The 17,694-nt window shown below is 37.8% G+C and overlaps 1 protein-coding gene across 1 annotated transcript in view; it reads right to left on the bottom strand.

The window, feature by feature from the left end:
- The window catches only part of LOC126183857 (microtubule-associated protein 1A-like), a 610,220-nt gene that overhangs the window by 274,055 nt on the left and 318,471 nt on the right, over nucleotides 1-17,694 (bottom strand). Inside the window, exon 4 of the mRNA XM_049926148.1 lies at nucleotides 7,945-8,200. Coding sequence (XP_049782105.1) covers nucleotides 7,945-8,200 — 256 coding nt within the window. The remainder of the gene's footprint in view (nucleotides 1-7,944; nucleotides 8,201-17,694) is intronic.

The raw sequence follows: 17,694 nt of genomic DNA, 5'->3' as shown, positions 1-17,694 counted from the left end.
GCGGCAGGGCACCGTTGCAGTCAGTTAACTGTGGAAGCACCCTGGACCCTATTTTTAAGGTTACCAACACTGCCATCTGACTTTTGGTTACACTAATCAAAAATGTTCAAAGCCTTATCACTATATTTACATACCTTCCCTTTGTAATAATGACATTGTTTGCAACTACCTTCCATTTCCATACTTAATGGTCAATTTGGTCTGAAACCTTGTCAGGCCATAGTCATCTTCTTCCATGTTTTGTCTGATTAACTTTCTTCCCTCTCTTTTAAGCACAAAATGCTTAAAATTTTATCAAAAATTTTAAGAATTGTTAATTGATCAAGTTATGCTAATTTCATGTTTGCCATCAAACTTGCCATGTTGCTCATATGCAAATTCAAGATGCTGCTTTTTGACTGTGATATCCTAAGGGTGTACTATGACATGTAAGCTCAGTGAAGAAGAGATTTGTCAACCTCTTGAAGGAGCACACTGATCACATTGGAGTGGTGCAGGTGGTGTATAACTGGTACCAGTTGTTTATTTGACCCTCCAGTATTGCCATAGGTCATGGCAGTAGTGTGTATGTGTCAGTCAGTTCTATGGAATTAGCACACAGTAAGAATGATTGATGTGGAGAAGTGACATAAAGGTAGAATGGAACTATTGTGCTTGGACATGCTTATGATCACACTGACAGTGAAGTTGCCTCATTTATTAGGGTTTCAGTAGGGACTGCCCTGCCCAATGTGTATATAAATAATTGTGTGCCATTCACTGCCATGTAACCTGAAGTAAGAACAGTGATTGTAAAAAAATTATAACTGATTGGGACCAGAGATGAGATTTAGGCATTATCAATGACAATTGGTTCAAACCTGACAAGAATTACTGGTTTCTGTGAATGGAGATCCATGCCAACCAGTTTATAAGTGAGTATTTTGAAGGGAACTGCATTAATAGCCATATGGAGTCAGGCAATTCACAAAAAGCCATTGGTAACAGCAGCACATAAAGCTACAAATCTTAAATGGACCAAACAACACAGAAACTGGACAGTAGTGGACTGGAGGCATGTATTGTGGTCCAGTAAGTCACAATTATGCTCTTTTCAAGTGATGCAAGGTATTAAGTGCACTAACAGCCAAATGAGGTGTTTAACCCACAGTATGTGTAAGGTGTAGTTCAGGTAACTTGTGGTTCTGTCATCTTTTGGGGGCATGTTTCATACCATTCAGCTTACTGTGAATATGAACTATGATGTTTATTTCAATGTCTCAGTAACAGGTGTTGCCCTTTCTTCTACATCTTTATGATGAGTGTGCTGTGAACAATTCTATCTCCCAAGGGTGACAAACGACCTCATTCATAAAGCAGCAAACATACCTTCCTAGTTTGACAAACACACAGGCACCCTATGAAACCTTGTCTGATTGAGCAAAATCACCTAATCTTAATCGTATATGGGAATATTTGGAACAGCTGGTGAAATGTACCAGTCTACATCCTTGCAATTTGGTAGCTCTTCTTCTTTAAACCTATTCTGACCCCAGTTTCATCTTTTAACTGGCCATCTTATATCCCTATTTCTTTTGGGTTTATATTGTAAGGCTCTATAAAAGACCTGGCCAAATAGCACTCTGCGAGTGTGGGCACTCTGGGCACACTCCTGGCTAGCACTCTGAATGCAGTGGTGAGTGGGGTTGAGGAGCGACGAGGAACAGGCAAAGGCTGCTAGAGCAATTCAGTGTGCTAGTCATACTTTGCCAACACTACCAGTGGCGTTAAATTAGATTTACACTCTGCATTAAGAATAGCATGGCATCTATGCACTTGTCTGAAAAGAAAAAAAAGGTGGAGAAACCACATCATTCAATGCTTGAATGCGAACTGCTTTACTTTTATTGGAACATCATTACAAATCCAGCCACAAAGATGATATGATGCACTTGCCTTCTGATGAATGATAGTGAATGCTGGTGGAACTTAAGATGGTCACATTAGGGGAAAACATGAGTTAAGGGTAAATAAAGCAGTGACAGAATCTTTTATGATGTGCATCACCTACTGTTTGATTTCATTAAGTCTTTTAATGCAAGAGAGGAATCATTTGGTAACAGATATGTCAAACAAGATTGATGTTATGAAACAGAAATTAATCTTGTGGAAAAATCATCTTCAGGTTCATGACCTGAAACATTTTCTGGAACTGAAGGCAGGCATTTGTAGATCAGACATGACCGATTTTGTTTCAATAACTGAAACATTTCACCATGCGTTCTCAAAGAGTTTCTGAGACTTTGCACATTGAAGACTGATTCCAATTTATTTGACAAACAGTCCACACTTTTGGCTGTTGATATATCTCCTCATTGTCTCTCACTGGACCTGATTGATGTACAGCATAGCACCTGGCTCAACGACCTGTTTGTCCAGTCCGGGAATTTACAAGACTTATAAAATCTTAACCCAAGAACAAAATATTTGACTGCACAGACCATTCGCTAAAGTTATTTCAGTGTTTGGTTTAACATTTTTTATAATATAAATTTGAGAATGTTCCACCAACTCTCAGGTTTAACAGATTTTAATCTGTGTAACACCATGTATTACATATCTAAATTAGAAATGTGTAAAAATTTATAAATATCACAACTTAATGTTAAATGCATACATATAAAGCTTTTGTAGCTCTGCTTACTGTATTAGCAACGTCTAATGTACTTATTGAATTAAGTAGTAAAGTTACTGGTTTGACAGAAAAATAAAAAGTAGAAAATAAACATTATTTATAAAGTGCTCCTTATAAAAGTATGCTGCAATATTTGCCTTTTAGAAGTAGTCACACTGTTTTTCAAACACATCCTCCTTAGTTTCCTGCATACACAGTCTTCAGTAAATAGCCATCTCACACAACACCTGCTCGGAGCAGTCCAATGGTGGGGGAAGCTGGACTGCTGAGCAGACTCGGCTGCACTCGCAGAGTGCGAGAACACTCTGGGAGCACAAATCTTAGTCAGGACTGCTCTATAAGATGTAATCATCAATGAGAGGCTTTTTCTGGATATGGAATACCTGAAGAAAGATGTGGACTGTCTTTTGAGCAAAACTGACACCATTATCATAGCTAGATGAGGTGTTAAAGAATATTAGTGTGACATCTCCTGCAGTTAAATAAATTTTTATCTGGTGTGCTTCACTTTCTTGATGTCACAAATTTCACAATCATCATGTACCAATGCAGGGCTAGGAAAATCGTGGATGAAGACAGAGTGATTAACATACACTATCTGTTCAAAAGAATCTTGACACCGATTAGTGGACCATTTGAGTTCTGCTGGGGACACTTTCAAAGAGGTATCTGAATGTGGAGGAATGGCAGCCCATTCTTGCTCAAGAGCTGAAACTGAGAAGGGGAGTTTATTTATTTATTTATTTACTCATCAAGTTCCGTAGGACCAAATTGAGGAGCAAATCTCCAAGGTCATGGAACATGTCAGTACATGAAATTACAACATAAACATGATAACAGATAAAAAAATGTTCACGAACCTTAAAAAAGTCAGTTCATAAGTTTAAGTAAATGTTATCACCTTAATTTTTCAAGGAATTCCTCGACAGAATAGAAAGAGTGACCCATGAGGAAATTCTTCAGTTTCGATTTGAAAGCACATGGATTACTACTAAGATTTTTTAATTCGAGTGGCAGCTTATTGAAAATGGATGCAGCAGTATACTGCACACCTTTTTGCACAAGAGTTAAGGAAGTCCGATCCAAATGCACGTTTGATTTCTGCCGAGTATTAACCGAGTGAAAGCTGCTTATTCTAGGGAATAAACTAATATTGATAACAAGAAATGACAAAATGGAATATACGTATTGAGAGGCCAATGTCAAAATACCCAGACTTGTGAACAGAGGTCGACAAGAGGTTCATGAACTCACACCACTTATTGTCCGAACCACCTACTTCTGACCCAAAAATATCCTTTTAGAATGGGAAAAGTTACCCCAAAATATAATACCATACAACAATAGCAAATGAAAATAAGCAAAGTAGACTAATTTTCATGTCAAACGATCATTCACTTCTGATACCGTTCAAATAGTAAAAATGGAAGTATTATGTCTTTGAACAAGATCCTGAAAGTGGGCTTTCCACAACAGCTTACTATCTATATGAACACCTAGACATTTTAACTGTTCAGTTTCACTTATCATATGGCCATTCTGTGAAATTAAAATGTCAGGTTTTATTTAATTGTGTGTTAGAAACTGTAATAACTGAGTCTTACTGTGATTTAGCGTTAGTTTATTGTCTGCAAGCCATGAACTGAGGTCATGTACTGCACTATTTGAAACCCAGCCCCTGTTGCACACAAAATCCTTTACTACCAAGCTAGTGTCATCAGCAAACAGAAATATTTTAGAGTTACCCGTAATACTAGAGGGCACATCACTTACATAAATAAGGAAGAGGAGTGGCCCCAACACTGATCCCTGGGACACTCTCCACTTGACAGTACCCCACTCAGATCCCACATCACAGCCATTATCAATATTGTGAATAATGACCTTTTGCTGCCTGTTGCTAAAGTAAGAGGTGAACCAATTGTGAGCTACTCCCCGTATTCCACAATGGTCCAACTTCTGGAGCAATATTTTGTGATCAACACAATCAAATGCCTTAGTTAAATAAAAAAAAATATGCCAAGCATTTGAAACCTTTTGTTTAACCCATCCAGTACCTCACAGAGAAAGGAGAATATGTATAGCATTTTCAGTTGTTAAACGACTTCTAAAGCCAAACTGTAAATTTGATAACAAATTGTATGATATAAAATGATCAATTCTCCTTACATACATAGCATTTTCAATAACTTTTGCAAAATCTGTTGGCATAAAAATAGGTCTAAAATTATCTACATTATACCTTTCTCCCTTTTTGTAAAGTGGCTTTACTACTGAGTACTTTAATCGCTCAGGAAACTGACCATTCCTAAAGGAAAAATTACAAATATGGCTAAATAAGGGCTAACATGTGCAGCACAGTACTTTAATATTCTGCTAGACACTCCACCATAACCATGAGAGTTCTTAGTTTTCAGTGATTTAATTATTGACTCAACCTCCCTCTTGTCTGTATCACAGAGGAGTATTTCAGACATCAATCTCGGAAAGGCATTTGCCAAGAAAGTTGTGTGATTTCCTGTAGAAACTAAATTTTTATTTAATTCACCAGCAATGCTCAAATAATGATTGTTAAATACTGTACATATATCTGATTTACCAGTAACAGAAATATTTTTACTGTGAACTGACTTTATATTGTCGACCTTGTGCTGCTGACCACACACTTCCTTCACAACTTACCATATGGTTTTAATTTTATCCTGTGAATTAGCTATTCTATTTGCATACCACATACTCTTTCCCTTCCTAATATCATTTTAAGCACCTTACAACACTGTTTCTAATGAGCTACTGTAGCTTGATTGTGACTACTTCTAACATTTTGATATAATTCCCGATTTGTTCTACATGATATCCTTATCCCACTAGTCAGCCACCCGGGCTGCCCATTATTGCTAGTACCTTGTTTAGAATGTTCTAATGGAAAGCAACTCTCAAAGAGCATGAGAAATGTGTTAAGGAAAGCATTGTATTTATGATCTATGTTATCGGCACTATAAACATCCTGCCACTCTTGTTCCTTGACAAGGTTTAAAAAACTCTCTATTGCTGTTGGGTTAACTTTCCTACATAGTTTGTAATTAAATATGACATTGGTTTGAGTACAAAAGCTGTTAAGTGTTTTAGTGTTAGTGATGTCATATGCTGGGGTCTGGAGTGCCTGGAGCGAAGTAACATCATTCACTCATCCCAAAGGCATTCCATTGGGTTCAGCACGTGACTCAGGGCATGCCAGTCCATCTCAAGAATGTTATTGTCCTCAAATCATTTCCTCACAGATGTTGTTTTATTAAAGGGTACACTAACATGCTGATACAAACAATCATCATCTCTGAGATGTTACTCTGCTGTATGCAGTACATAATGCTGTACAACGTTTCCAAATCCTTCCACATTTGGTGTTTTCACAAGTGCAAAAGGGGAAGTATACCCTAACCACAAAAAACATCCCCATTCCATAACACCACCTCATTGTTGGCACTAGATATGATGGCAGGTCCAACCCAAATGCTTCCATCAAATTTCCACAGGGTATAAGGTGACCCATCATTTCAAATCACTTGTTTCCAGTCATTCACTGCTCAGTGATGTCACTTTTAACAGGACCTTGAGCACTGCTTAGTACTGACTACGTAAATGAGTTGTGTGAGGTACTGCTTGGGAATTATATGCCGAACTTTTTGACTCCCTACACACAGTCATTATGCTAGCTGAACTGCTGGTAGCACTTTGGAAGTCATGACTGATTCCTTCTGTTGATTTCATGTGATTTTTTATTACCACTCTCTGCAATTGCTTGATGGCTTCTGTACATCAGCACATGAGGCCTACCTCACCTTGGTTTAGCTGTGGTTATTCCTTCACATTTCCACTTCACAGTCACATCAGCAAGAGTCAACTTGGGCAGCTTTAGAAGGGTTGAAATGTCACCAATGGATCTTTTACTCAGGTGACATCCAAATACTAGTCCATGTTCAAATCACTGAGTTCTCCTGCCCCACCCAGTCCACTGTTAGTGATTCTCTATTGACAACACAATACTCCCCATTTCTTTTGTACTGGAGGATCTGCGTCTTGTGACATCTAGTGATCAATTCTGGATTACATAGGGGTGTCCAAACACTTTTGTCCAGATAGTGTAGATGTGACTGATATAGTGTCACCAAACAGGTAACACCACAAGAGACATAACCACTGGTCTAACTAATTACCGAAAAATGTAATGCAACTAAGATGTAATTTGTTCAGTACCAACATATATGCAGTGCAACAAGTAGACATTGGTGTTAGTGTAGAAGAAACATGAAATTACAGACCAACAGCAGTTTTAGACAGCACATATCACTCATATAAAAAATAAAAATATTGAGGATTCAAACAAAAATGAGTATAGCTTTAGGATAGAGAAATTATACAAAATAACTATAAACATATTTTTGTACTAGAAAGTAATCTGATAACTGCAGAAATTGGAAAATAGGTATGGATCTTAATAATGTAGGACTGACTGACACGAAGGAACTGTAATAATTTACAGAAATGGGATGTACAAGCCTCAGGCCAAAGATCATATCTAATGTTATGCTGTTAAAATAGAACTTAAAATGTAAACATTAAACGCAGGAAGAAGGGTGGGACACACACACACACACACACGTATATACTGGGAGTGGGGTATAACTGCCCCCCCTCCCCCAAGCCATGAAGTTTCCTCCTCTCACACACACATTTTCCTGACACCCTTATGTTTGCAAACGGACTTCAGGGATAAAATGCGTGGCAAACTTATGTTGTGCATCAACTAAAAAATAAATAGCATAACGAGTGTGTTTGAACATGCCCAGCTCTGTGATATAATTGTACATAACCTTGTTACTTCTATGTGTAATGTATACCATAACTGCTAATTATCTGCATGCATGCATGTCTAAAGCAGCATCATTGTACAGCAGACAGATAATATTCCCCCTTCTAACACAGATATTTTCCCAATCAGATAACTGCTTTCACAGACAGTATTACTTACACACAATTTAAAAAAATATTATTTACAGGAATCAGTAACAATGAATAAATATGAGATATGTAAGTCATGAGTGATTAAAATATGTTTCCCAGTTGTAAAATGACATACTTTTCAACAATTGTATTAAAGTTATTCATAAAAGTAAATTTTTCAACAATTATATTAAAGTTATTCATAAAAGTAAATCACAGTTTTACTGTAAGTGCCACTCATAATAAACAAACAAATAATGTGTACTTACCTTCATCACCACGATCAAAGTCTGCACTTCGTTTCTTGTGGACAGGTGCAGGTCCAGTAGAACGTATGGCACCCATAGAGAGAGATTTTCTAGGTGGACCACTAGCTGCATTGCCTGGAACAGCTGACATAATGTCTGTCTTGGTGCGACCCCCACGGGGCCACGCAAACTGTAGCCGGTATTCAGTGCTAATGCGACTCAGAGCACTGCTTAAAGGGTTGCCAGTTGTCGTAGTAGGAGGCAAACTTGAAGTCATCTGTGCACATAAAAGGAAAGGCAAATGAATCATGTCATGCTTTCAATAAGATGTAAAAGACAATCATACTTTTAAAAAATTATACAGCAATTGCTGGTGAAATGTGGGTTTTATAATTCCACATGCATGAAATTATTTCTTTCTGTGTTGTTAAATGTAGCTTCATGCATGAAGAGGTGCCCAATAAGTGACAAATATTCTCTGTATATGTTACATTAAATTTTTTTGTAAAATATCATAATGAGACCAGCTTTTTGTATACACAGATTTTTGTGTCTTAAACAAAATTCTGATAACCTCTAGTTCATTGTATATCTATTGACTATATTAGAAAAAAATATTTTTTACAATTCTCTCCTCAAATACCTACAAGTGAAAAAATGCATCTATTTAATGACAATAAATATTGTTTCACCAGGCAATAATTAATTTTGGTCTAGTAATATTTATCTTTTTGTTGTCTTAATGGATTCAACATTATTTCTGCAATTAATGTGTAGTATGAAAGTAATACAGTACACATATAGTTTTCAGTGGCGTGGCCTGAATGGTCAGAAAGAAGGATATACACTATGTGATCAAAAGTATCCGGACACGCCCCCAAAAAACACGTTTTTCATGTTAGGTGCATAGTGCTGCCACCTACTGCAAGGTGCTCTGGGGAACTTACGGACTTCGAATGTGGTCAGGTGATTGGGTGTCACTTGTGTCATACACGTGTACGCAAGATTTCTACACTCCCAAACATCCATAGGTCCACTCTTTCTGATGTGATAGTGAAGTGTAAACATAAAGGGACACATACAGTACAAAACTGTACAGGCTGATCTCATCTGTTGACTGACAGAGACCACCCACAGTTGAAGAGGGTCGTAATGTGTAATAGGCAGACATCTATCCCGACTATCACACAGGCATTCCAAACTGCATGAGGACCACTGCAAGTACTATGACAGTTAGGTGGGAGGTGAGAAAACTTGGATTTCATGGTCGAGCAGCTGCTCATAAGCCACATATCACCCCAGTAAATGCCAAATGACGCCTCACTTGGTGTAAGGAGTGTAAACATTAGACAATCTGAACAGTGGAAAAATGTGTGGAGTGATGAATCACAGTACACAATTTGGCAATATGATGGCAGGGTGTGGGTATGGTGAATGCCCAGTGAATGTCATCTGCCAGTGTGTGTAGTGCCAACAGCAAAATTCAGAGGCAGTGGTGTTGTGGTGTGGTTGTGTTTTTCGTGGAGGGGGCTTGCACCCCTTGTTGTTTTGCTTGGCACTAACACAGCACAGGCCTACACTGATGGTTCTACACGATCAAACACCTGTTCATAATACACGGACTGTGACAGTGTGGTTACAAGACAATAACATCCCTGTAATGGACTGGCCTGCACAGAGTCCTGACTGAATCCTATAGAACACCTTTGGGACTTTTGGAATGTCAACTTTGTGCCAGGACTCACCGACCAACATCGATACTTCTCCTCAGTGCAGCACTCCCTGAAAATAGGCTGCCATTCCCCAAGAAACCTTCCAGCACGTGATTGAACATATGTCTGCGAGAGTGGAAGCTGTCATCAATGCTAAGGGAGGGCCAACACCATACTGTATTCCAGGATTATCGATGTTCGGCACCAAAAAGTTGTAAGTCATTTTCAGCCAGGTGTCTGGCTACTTTTGATCACATAGTGTAGTTAAATTATCTGAAATCTTTAAACAAAGAAGTTTTATCATCTTTGAACAGCCATTTCCTTGCACTATTCTGCATCATGCCATATAAATGGCCTGTCTAAGTTATTCCCATGACACATTTATGTATGGTTTATATTTAGTGACAATTTACATTCTATCTTATTCCTTGGTTCATCTGATTTTAAAAATGGTATGTGTAAGAAAAAATTTAGTTATTTTCTCAAGTGGTAATAAATATATTACGTAAGTGAATCACAGAAAAACTTATTGTGTCCTATTTTACGAGTATTAGGTTTTTTGTTTTCATTTTCAGAGTTATTTTGGAAAATAGTGAGTACAGACTGTGAATATGTGACTCAATATTGTTGGTTGATTGCTACAATTGTAGAAAACTACATGTATATGTGCCAAAGTAAAGAAAATGATGATCCATATCTTTTCAGGAAAAGATGCAATTTCCATGGTAAACTGTATACCATACTTCATATTTCTAAAACTGAAACCATATAATTGAAAAGAATGGTGCGGTTTCCTTGATATAGCAGAAAGAGAAATCTTAAAAGTCAATTATAGGCTTCATTTTAAAAATACAGCAGAGAAAACAAAATGAAATTCATGTGATGAATAATCATTGCTTAATGTTGTTATAATGATCTCCAGTTCTCTGTTTAAATGGTATTTCCAAGACATTTTCAGTCAGTTCTGTACAATTGTTGCAGTAATTTGATATTGTTTAAAAACTGTAAGTATGTTGTCTCCAGTTTGCAAACTATTTCAACTGCTTATAAGTATTGATCAGAAATTCATTTCTTCTCTTAATCCCATCAGAGTTCATGTTTACAATAACCACCAGACCTTTACTGCCTTATATTGAACCATAAAATGTATTCAGTATACTTTCTTTAGTGCCATTGTTGTGAGTAACTTATCCCTTGCCCTGTTACATTTGTCAGCTATTTGTACATTTTCCTTTCCTACTTATTCATATTGTTTCCAACAAATGGATCTCCAGTTCAAAAGTTTCAGTATTATGTTCATTCCTGAATGGCTCTATCAATCATATTACTGTATTTATATGGTACAGTAAGTATAACTTATTTGTTATTTATTGTGATTCATGAAGTTTAATTGCATTCTGAGTTTACATTATAATGAACATAGATGACGTAACGTTATGGATTTAATATTTCATTCAAAACATGCTCATTAGAGATAGATATGAGGCATTTCATACGAAAGCTGTAGTAGTAATATATTTAATTCATATTCAGGCCAGTGCAAACCATTTGCAATAAGTTTAAGATGTGTGACAGAGCAGGTTTCATATCTGAACACCAACCTTTCATGAAGAGCCCTCTTTTGGCTTGCCAGTCTAGGGATATCTCATGACTCACTTCCAACTTCAACCTCCCTCCCTCTTCCCCCCCCCCCCCTCTTATTCTCTTTCAAATACCTTAAAAATAATTCCACATGACCCTGAGGATCTAACACATCTGGGTTAAAAAATACAGAGCAGAGGTTATGTAACATACTGCACACACATAGGAAAAGAAATCCACTACTGTACAACTGCATTACTGATGATAAGTTTCTGGAAACAGTATCTACCATAAAATATTTAGAAGATTGACCTTAAGTAGAATGACCACATAAAACAAATAGCAGGGAAAACAGTTGCTGGACTTAGATCCGTAGGAAAAATCTTCTGGAAATATTACTCATCCATGAAAGAACTGGCTTACAAGGCATTTGTTCTTTAATATTGGTCATCAATATGGGACATTTACCAGTTATGACTGATAGAAGAGATAGAGAAGATCCAATGAGGAGCAGTGTGTTTTGTCAAGGAATTGTTTTGTTGATGCAAGAGTGTTACAGAGATGCTCAACAAACTCCAGCGGAAGATGATAGAAAAGAGGCATTGCATGTCACAGAGTGTTTTACTATTGAAATTTCTAGAGAACACTTTCCGGGAAGAGTTGGACAACATATTACTCCCTCCCACAAATATCTCACGAAATGACCATTATAAGAAAATCTGAGAGATCAAAAGTAATACAGAAGCTTATCGACAATCAATCTTCCCACATGCTGCTCAGAAGTGAAGCAAGGAAGGGGGGACCATTTAGTGGTAGCCAAGGTATACTCCACAACTGACCATCAGGTGGCTTGTGGAGTAATGATGTAGATGTAGACTACAGGCTTTCTCAGTGTATTCCAATGATAAAATCTTCTCGGGTAATAAGCTGAGTGGTGGCATAACCTTGTCACAATGTTTCAGTTAGTTTCACAACCAGCACCTTCAGGCAAGGTGTAGGGATGCCATGTTCTGCATTTCTATGTAGCCACTGGACCAGTGATCACCTCTGCAGGTGGGCCAGTGATGTGCCTCTGGAAATGAGTACTGTATTGGTGGTGGGGAAGGGGAATACTGCACGGCCCTGGTGCAGGCATTGGCTCCTGGTGCCTGTCCATTCTGTTCATGGACATCACCTTCATGGTGGAGCTCTGCTGTAATATTTTTTCAGTTGTGGAATACCACACTATACTGTCAAGGAACACATTTGACAATGAATGCTTGGAACTGCATGAAACCACACTAAATAACACTCTATCATAAAAAAATAAAAAATAAAAAGAACAATGGTCTGAGCCATTTCCACATAAAACGTTGCATTCTGCCATAAGTGTCATTTTAATAGAGAGGAACAAAGTAACAAGATGCCAATACCATAGGAGGGAAATTATACATAATTTAATAACACCAGTGTATCATTACATTTTCTGTCAACAGTGCCAAAACCCCAGTGCTTAAAGTAATTTGATAGTGCAAAACACAATTATCCTACACACCTGATAGTGCTTACATTAGTCCTCATAATACAGATGTGGGATCTTGATGAAGTGATTAAAACAAAGTGTGAGAAAGCAATGTGTACACCTCACTAAAGCCACGTTTTAACATTCAAAATCACTTCCGCATTCAGGCAATCCAGTATCAACAGCCACATTAACTGCATTTTCAAATGATGATATAGGTATATCAACCTGTCTTTCACCAAGCATGTTGCAACATAGGCATACACTTTGGTGCAGAAAATTGATTGTAAATCACAGAGTGAAGTTTGATGGTGAAATAATGATCATGTATCTTCACTTGTGGTTTGGCACATTGTAGTCTTATAAAATCAGCAGTCCTTCTGATATATAGATTATACTGCTGAAAGAAGTAAACATTATAGGACTGGGAATATTTTTTTTTGTTTTTGGAGGCAATCTCTTCAGCGTAAGGTCTTTGTTTGAAAAACTTGCATCTAGAAGGGTATGACCTGTATGACCTGACCAGAAATCACACAGCAATAGGCTCTTTTTCACTTGTTACATGTTTGTCAAGGACTCAAATTAGAAAACATTTCATGTGTTCTTTAGTCATTTTTCCACTTTTACTTGCCTTCACATGAATGTTTCATGGGCAGGGTATTTCGAGTTTCTTTGAAATATTTGAGTGGAAAGTGCCTTGCACCTCTTGAAAACATATGTACAACTTGTCTGCTAGCCTGTTTCTCACTGATAAACCACAGTAATTGTGTATCTGTGGGCAGTGGCCTTGTCGCAGTGGAACACCGGTTCCCGTGAGATCACCGAAGTTAAGGGCTGTCGGGCATGGTCGGCACTTGGATGGGTTACCATCCAGGCCGCCATGCGCTGTTGCCATTTTTCGGGGTGCACTCAGCCTCGTGATGCTAATTGAGGAGCTACTTGACCGATTAGTAGCGGCTTCAGTCAAGAATACCATCATAACGACTGGGAGAGTGGTGTGCTGACCCCACGCCCCTCCTATCCACATCCTCCAATGAGGATGACATGGCGGTCGGATGGTCCCGGTAGGCCACTCGTGGCCTGAAGACGGAGTGGGTAGATCCACAGATGTATAGACAGCAACACAATAGCTGTAGTTGTCTCTCCTCTGTGAGGCAGTGTTGATGATGAAGACATTTCATACTGGAACTGACTCTGGTCATTGTTCCAAACACTTCCCTTCTCCACAACCTACTCTGTCATAAAAATGTTCACTTACTCCACAAACTATTGTGCCTTCTGACATATACTATTATCATCTTCCATGTCCTTACATGTGACAAATGTAGTATTAGGCCTGGCAGAGATGCCATATTCAGCCTTAAGATCATCAGTAAAAGGAACGGAATCTTTGAAATTGTCCAAGCCAATCAATTTAGGTGCTTCTAGTGACCACATTTGCATATGCCATTAGCGAATGGTAGATCTATATGACCTCGCTCTATCAAATTTTGATATTACGTGCTCTTTTATAGTTTGTAATTGCATCAGTCTGTGTTATTTGAAATGAGCTCCTGCTCACCTTTTGCTAGACATATAATTTAAAATTAATGCAATTTGATTTACTTTTAATACACTTTTAGTACCTTATTAGTTTGCTGCAGGAATTGAAGCCACAACTGCAATAGTCATCAATATCTTATAATACACTGGGTCTCAACTGTTTGAGTGAAGACAGTTCATACTCATTTTGACTGGACTGTTCCTGTTGCTCTGGAGATGAGTGTCATTTACTGCTTGAACAGCCATCTTTAGGTCCAGGTTTTTCCTGCCCTTCAAACTCAGTGTATCTGTCAAGTGTAACATCATGTATTTCTGTCTCATCCCCCTTACATTTCTGAATTATTATGTTATATAATATATCCATGAGCTCACTATTCTTCAACCTGCTTTCATTCCCATATTCAGCAAATCGCAATCTTGTCCCTAATATCTGGACCACATTCATTGGATTAATTCTCTTCATTATATCACTGTACACAATTTACACAGTAACTCACATGTGAACACTCCAAGAGACACATTTGTACAGCAAATATACCATTCACGCAACTCGAGTTCCAAGCATTTGAGGTCAAAGGTGTCCCTTTTGAGTTGAAATCCACTATCCACCTTCATTATCTTGTTGTGCAGACATGTTTCAACCACCTATTTAACTGTTAACTCACATAACCCATTAGTGGTGCATATCTTCTTCATTTGTTGAATACTGAAGGTGTGTTCCTTATTAATGCCATGCTCTACCACTGCAGACTTGTCTGACTGCCCTAGTCAAACGTTTCTATTTTGTTCTGTATGGTGCAATGAGATACAGTCTTTCTGATACATTTCATCTGATATTTGCAGTCAATACTGTGTGTACCCCTTGTCTATGAGTCTTGCTGGTCTTTGGTTGAGTCAAGCATGTCCTTAATTTCTCCATGTGGAAAATGGCGTTTATTTGGTACTCCTCCATTATTCTCATGATCTTGGCTGTTAGCGGCCCCACATATGGCAAGAAACCCACATGTTTGGCTTCTTATTCTTCTGATTTGTCCTCCCTCCTCTTGTAAGTCTGTAAAGAGTGTCTTATTTGCATCTTGTTGTAAACGATTATCCCTTGGTGGGATGATTGGTATAGGTGCACTCAGCCTTGTGATGCCAAGTAAGGAGATACTTGACCAACTCGTAGTGTCTCCAGGGTCAAGAAACCCAAAAACAACCAGGAGAATGGTGTGCTGAGCACATGCCTCTCTATACCATATCTGATGGTGCCATTGACAGAGGATGACATGGTGGTCAGATAGGCCAAACGGGCCTGTCTAGGGCCACAATACAGAACGTTATCTTACCTGACCTTAACTTATTTTTGTTCATCAATAAATGGATGAAGCAGTAAAAACAGTAAAGAGAAAAGACCATGCAACAAATATCTTTGTTTTTGGTGATGATCTCATAGTATGGATTTAGTAACTCTATTAGGGGACATGTAGATGAATGATACAGATGATCACCATGGCTGGGTGTTTACTTCCTCAGTAGCTAGTAGTCACAAAGACAGAAGCCTGTAGCCATCATCTCTATTGCAATTTTTGTGCGGGTCCACAGTCTCAACATGTTTAGAGAATGAAAACATGGTGCAAGTAGGCTGTATTGCAACTGCACTCATTCTTCGATATTTCAATTGCTGTGTGGGCTTTCCTTCTATATATAGAAATGTAGATTAGAGATGGCAGCCTCAGGTTTCTATCTTCATGATACTCACTATCATTGAAATAAACATCCAGCCACAGAGAGTGGAGAACAAAACCACCTATTAGAAAACAACCAAACTGGCACAACAACAATAATATATTGGATTCTCTCTCTGTTTCAATGTCTACTTTCAGTATTTACCAAACAAAAATAACCCACCAATGGTAGCCTGAAGAGTTTTACCAAGCAACTCCAAATCTCTGGAAAAATACAGGAAAGTAGCCTTTTACACGTGAACATGACACTGTCTTTCAGCAGTGCTGTCATCCAGGGAAACTGCTGGAATCCTGATGAAGGATCTAAATTTTGAGCATTCAAGAAATTTAAGGAAGAATATGATGTGACCCAATGACTCAGAAGATTTTACCATCAGTGACAATGTCCACAAAAGGCTACACACTTACATAATTTCTGTCTCCTTTATTTGCCTGTTGACTGTTCAATGCCTCAACTGTATGGTGACTGATTACATTTATTCACACTGTTTTATGTATTCAACTCAGTAATATCCAGTATCATATTAATTTACAATCTCTGAGGTATGATATTAACTTTGTCAGCAATGATTTTTCATGCAACATTTATTCCATTCCATTCCATTCTGGCTGGCTGGTACAGCTACTGATTTCGATTACTTCAAATTGAAAAATAGTTTAAGTTGCAAAGTTATTTTAATTTCAATAACATGTTTTATCTTTCGGGACACCATCATATTGTCTACAAAACAAGAAAACAATCTTTTAAGAACAAATAGAGGTAGGGGTATGGTCCTATCTTGCACGATTATGCAAATAAATAACTAAAACATATAATTAAACTTACAAAGAAGTAACTGGGTATAAAACCATGCAACATAGAGTCTCAAAGGCCTAATTAAAAGAAAGAAATTACAACCATAAACCACACTATGTATGAAAGAGATGGAAAAATTCCAAAAAAGTTTGAAAAAATTATATATTACCTTAAGCATGCTAGCAGACACTGTTGTGGCAGCACAGCACAGGACCATGCTTACAAATGTATAAATGCAGTATTGGTGTGTATGGCACAATAGGTCCATTTAGTGCCCATGAATATATGCCTGCGATAGATTAGAAAGCACACACTGTGCTGGTGTGGCAAAAGGTTACGAGATAGTGTGGAAAACTATGCAGATGTGCAAACGTAAGAAGTCATACAAATTACGTAAAACCATATATATATTAAGATGCCCATACATGAGAGAGGGGGGAAAAAAAGGTAAAGTGATGGTAGCATGGTACGTAGTAAGTCAAGTATGTTGTCAAGGCCCAATAACGTGTAGCAAATTGGCTAAAATTTAAAGTGCACGTTCAGTGCATGCATCCAATGACCAACAAATCCAAACATCAGGACACCAGAAACAGGAATCACAAAAAGCAAGACCTATCCTCAGACACTTAAAATCAAGAAATACAAAAATGTAAAAAAGAAAATATGCCACATACAACAAAATAAATCCCTTAAAAACCCATAACAATCCTCCCCCAACTTCTCTCACACCAAAATGGTAATATTAAAATAATCCTGTTCTGTGAGATGACCTAAAACAGAAACCAGAAAGTGTCATTGCATTAAGATTGTAAAAGTTGGTTACACTGAATTGTAATACACCTTATTGTTACTAATCAATTGATCATTCAGAATATTATCTGGGCATTACTGGGCTTTTACGACATACTGGAC

The sequence above is a fragment of the Schistocerca cancellata genome, chromosome 4 (genome assembly GCF_023864275.1).
Source record: "Schistocerca cancellata isolate TAMUIC-IGC-003103 chromosome 4, iqSchCanc2.1, whole genome shotgun sequence".
Taxonomy (NCBI): Eukaryota; Metazoa; Arthropoda; class Insecta; order Orthoptera; family Acrididae; genus Schistocerca; species Schistocerca cancellata.
Note: the sequence above shows the minus strand (reverse complement) of the source record. Positions and strands in the feature narration are given on the sequence as shown.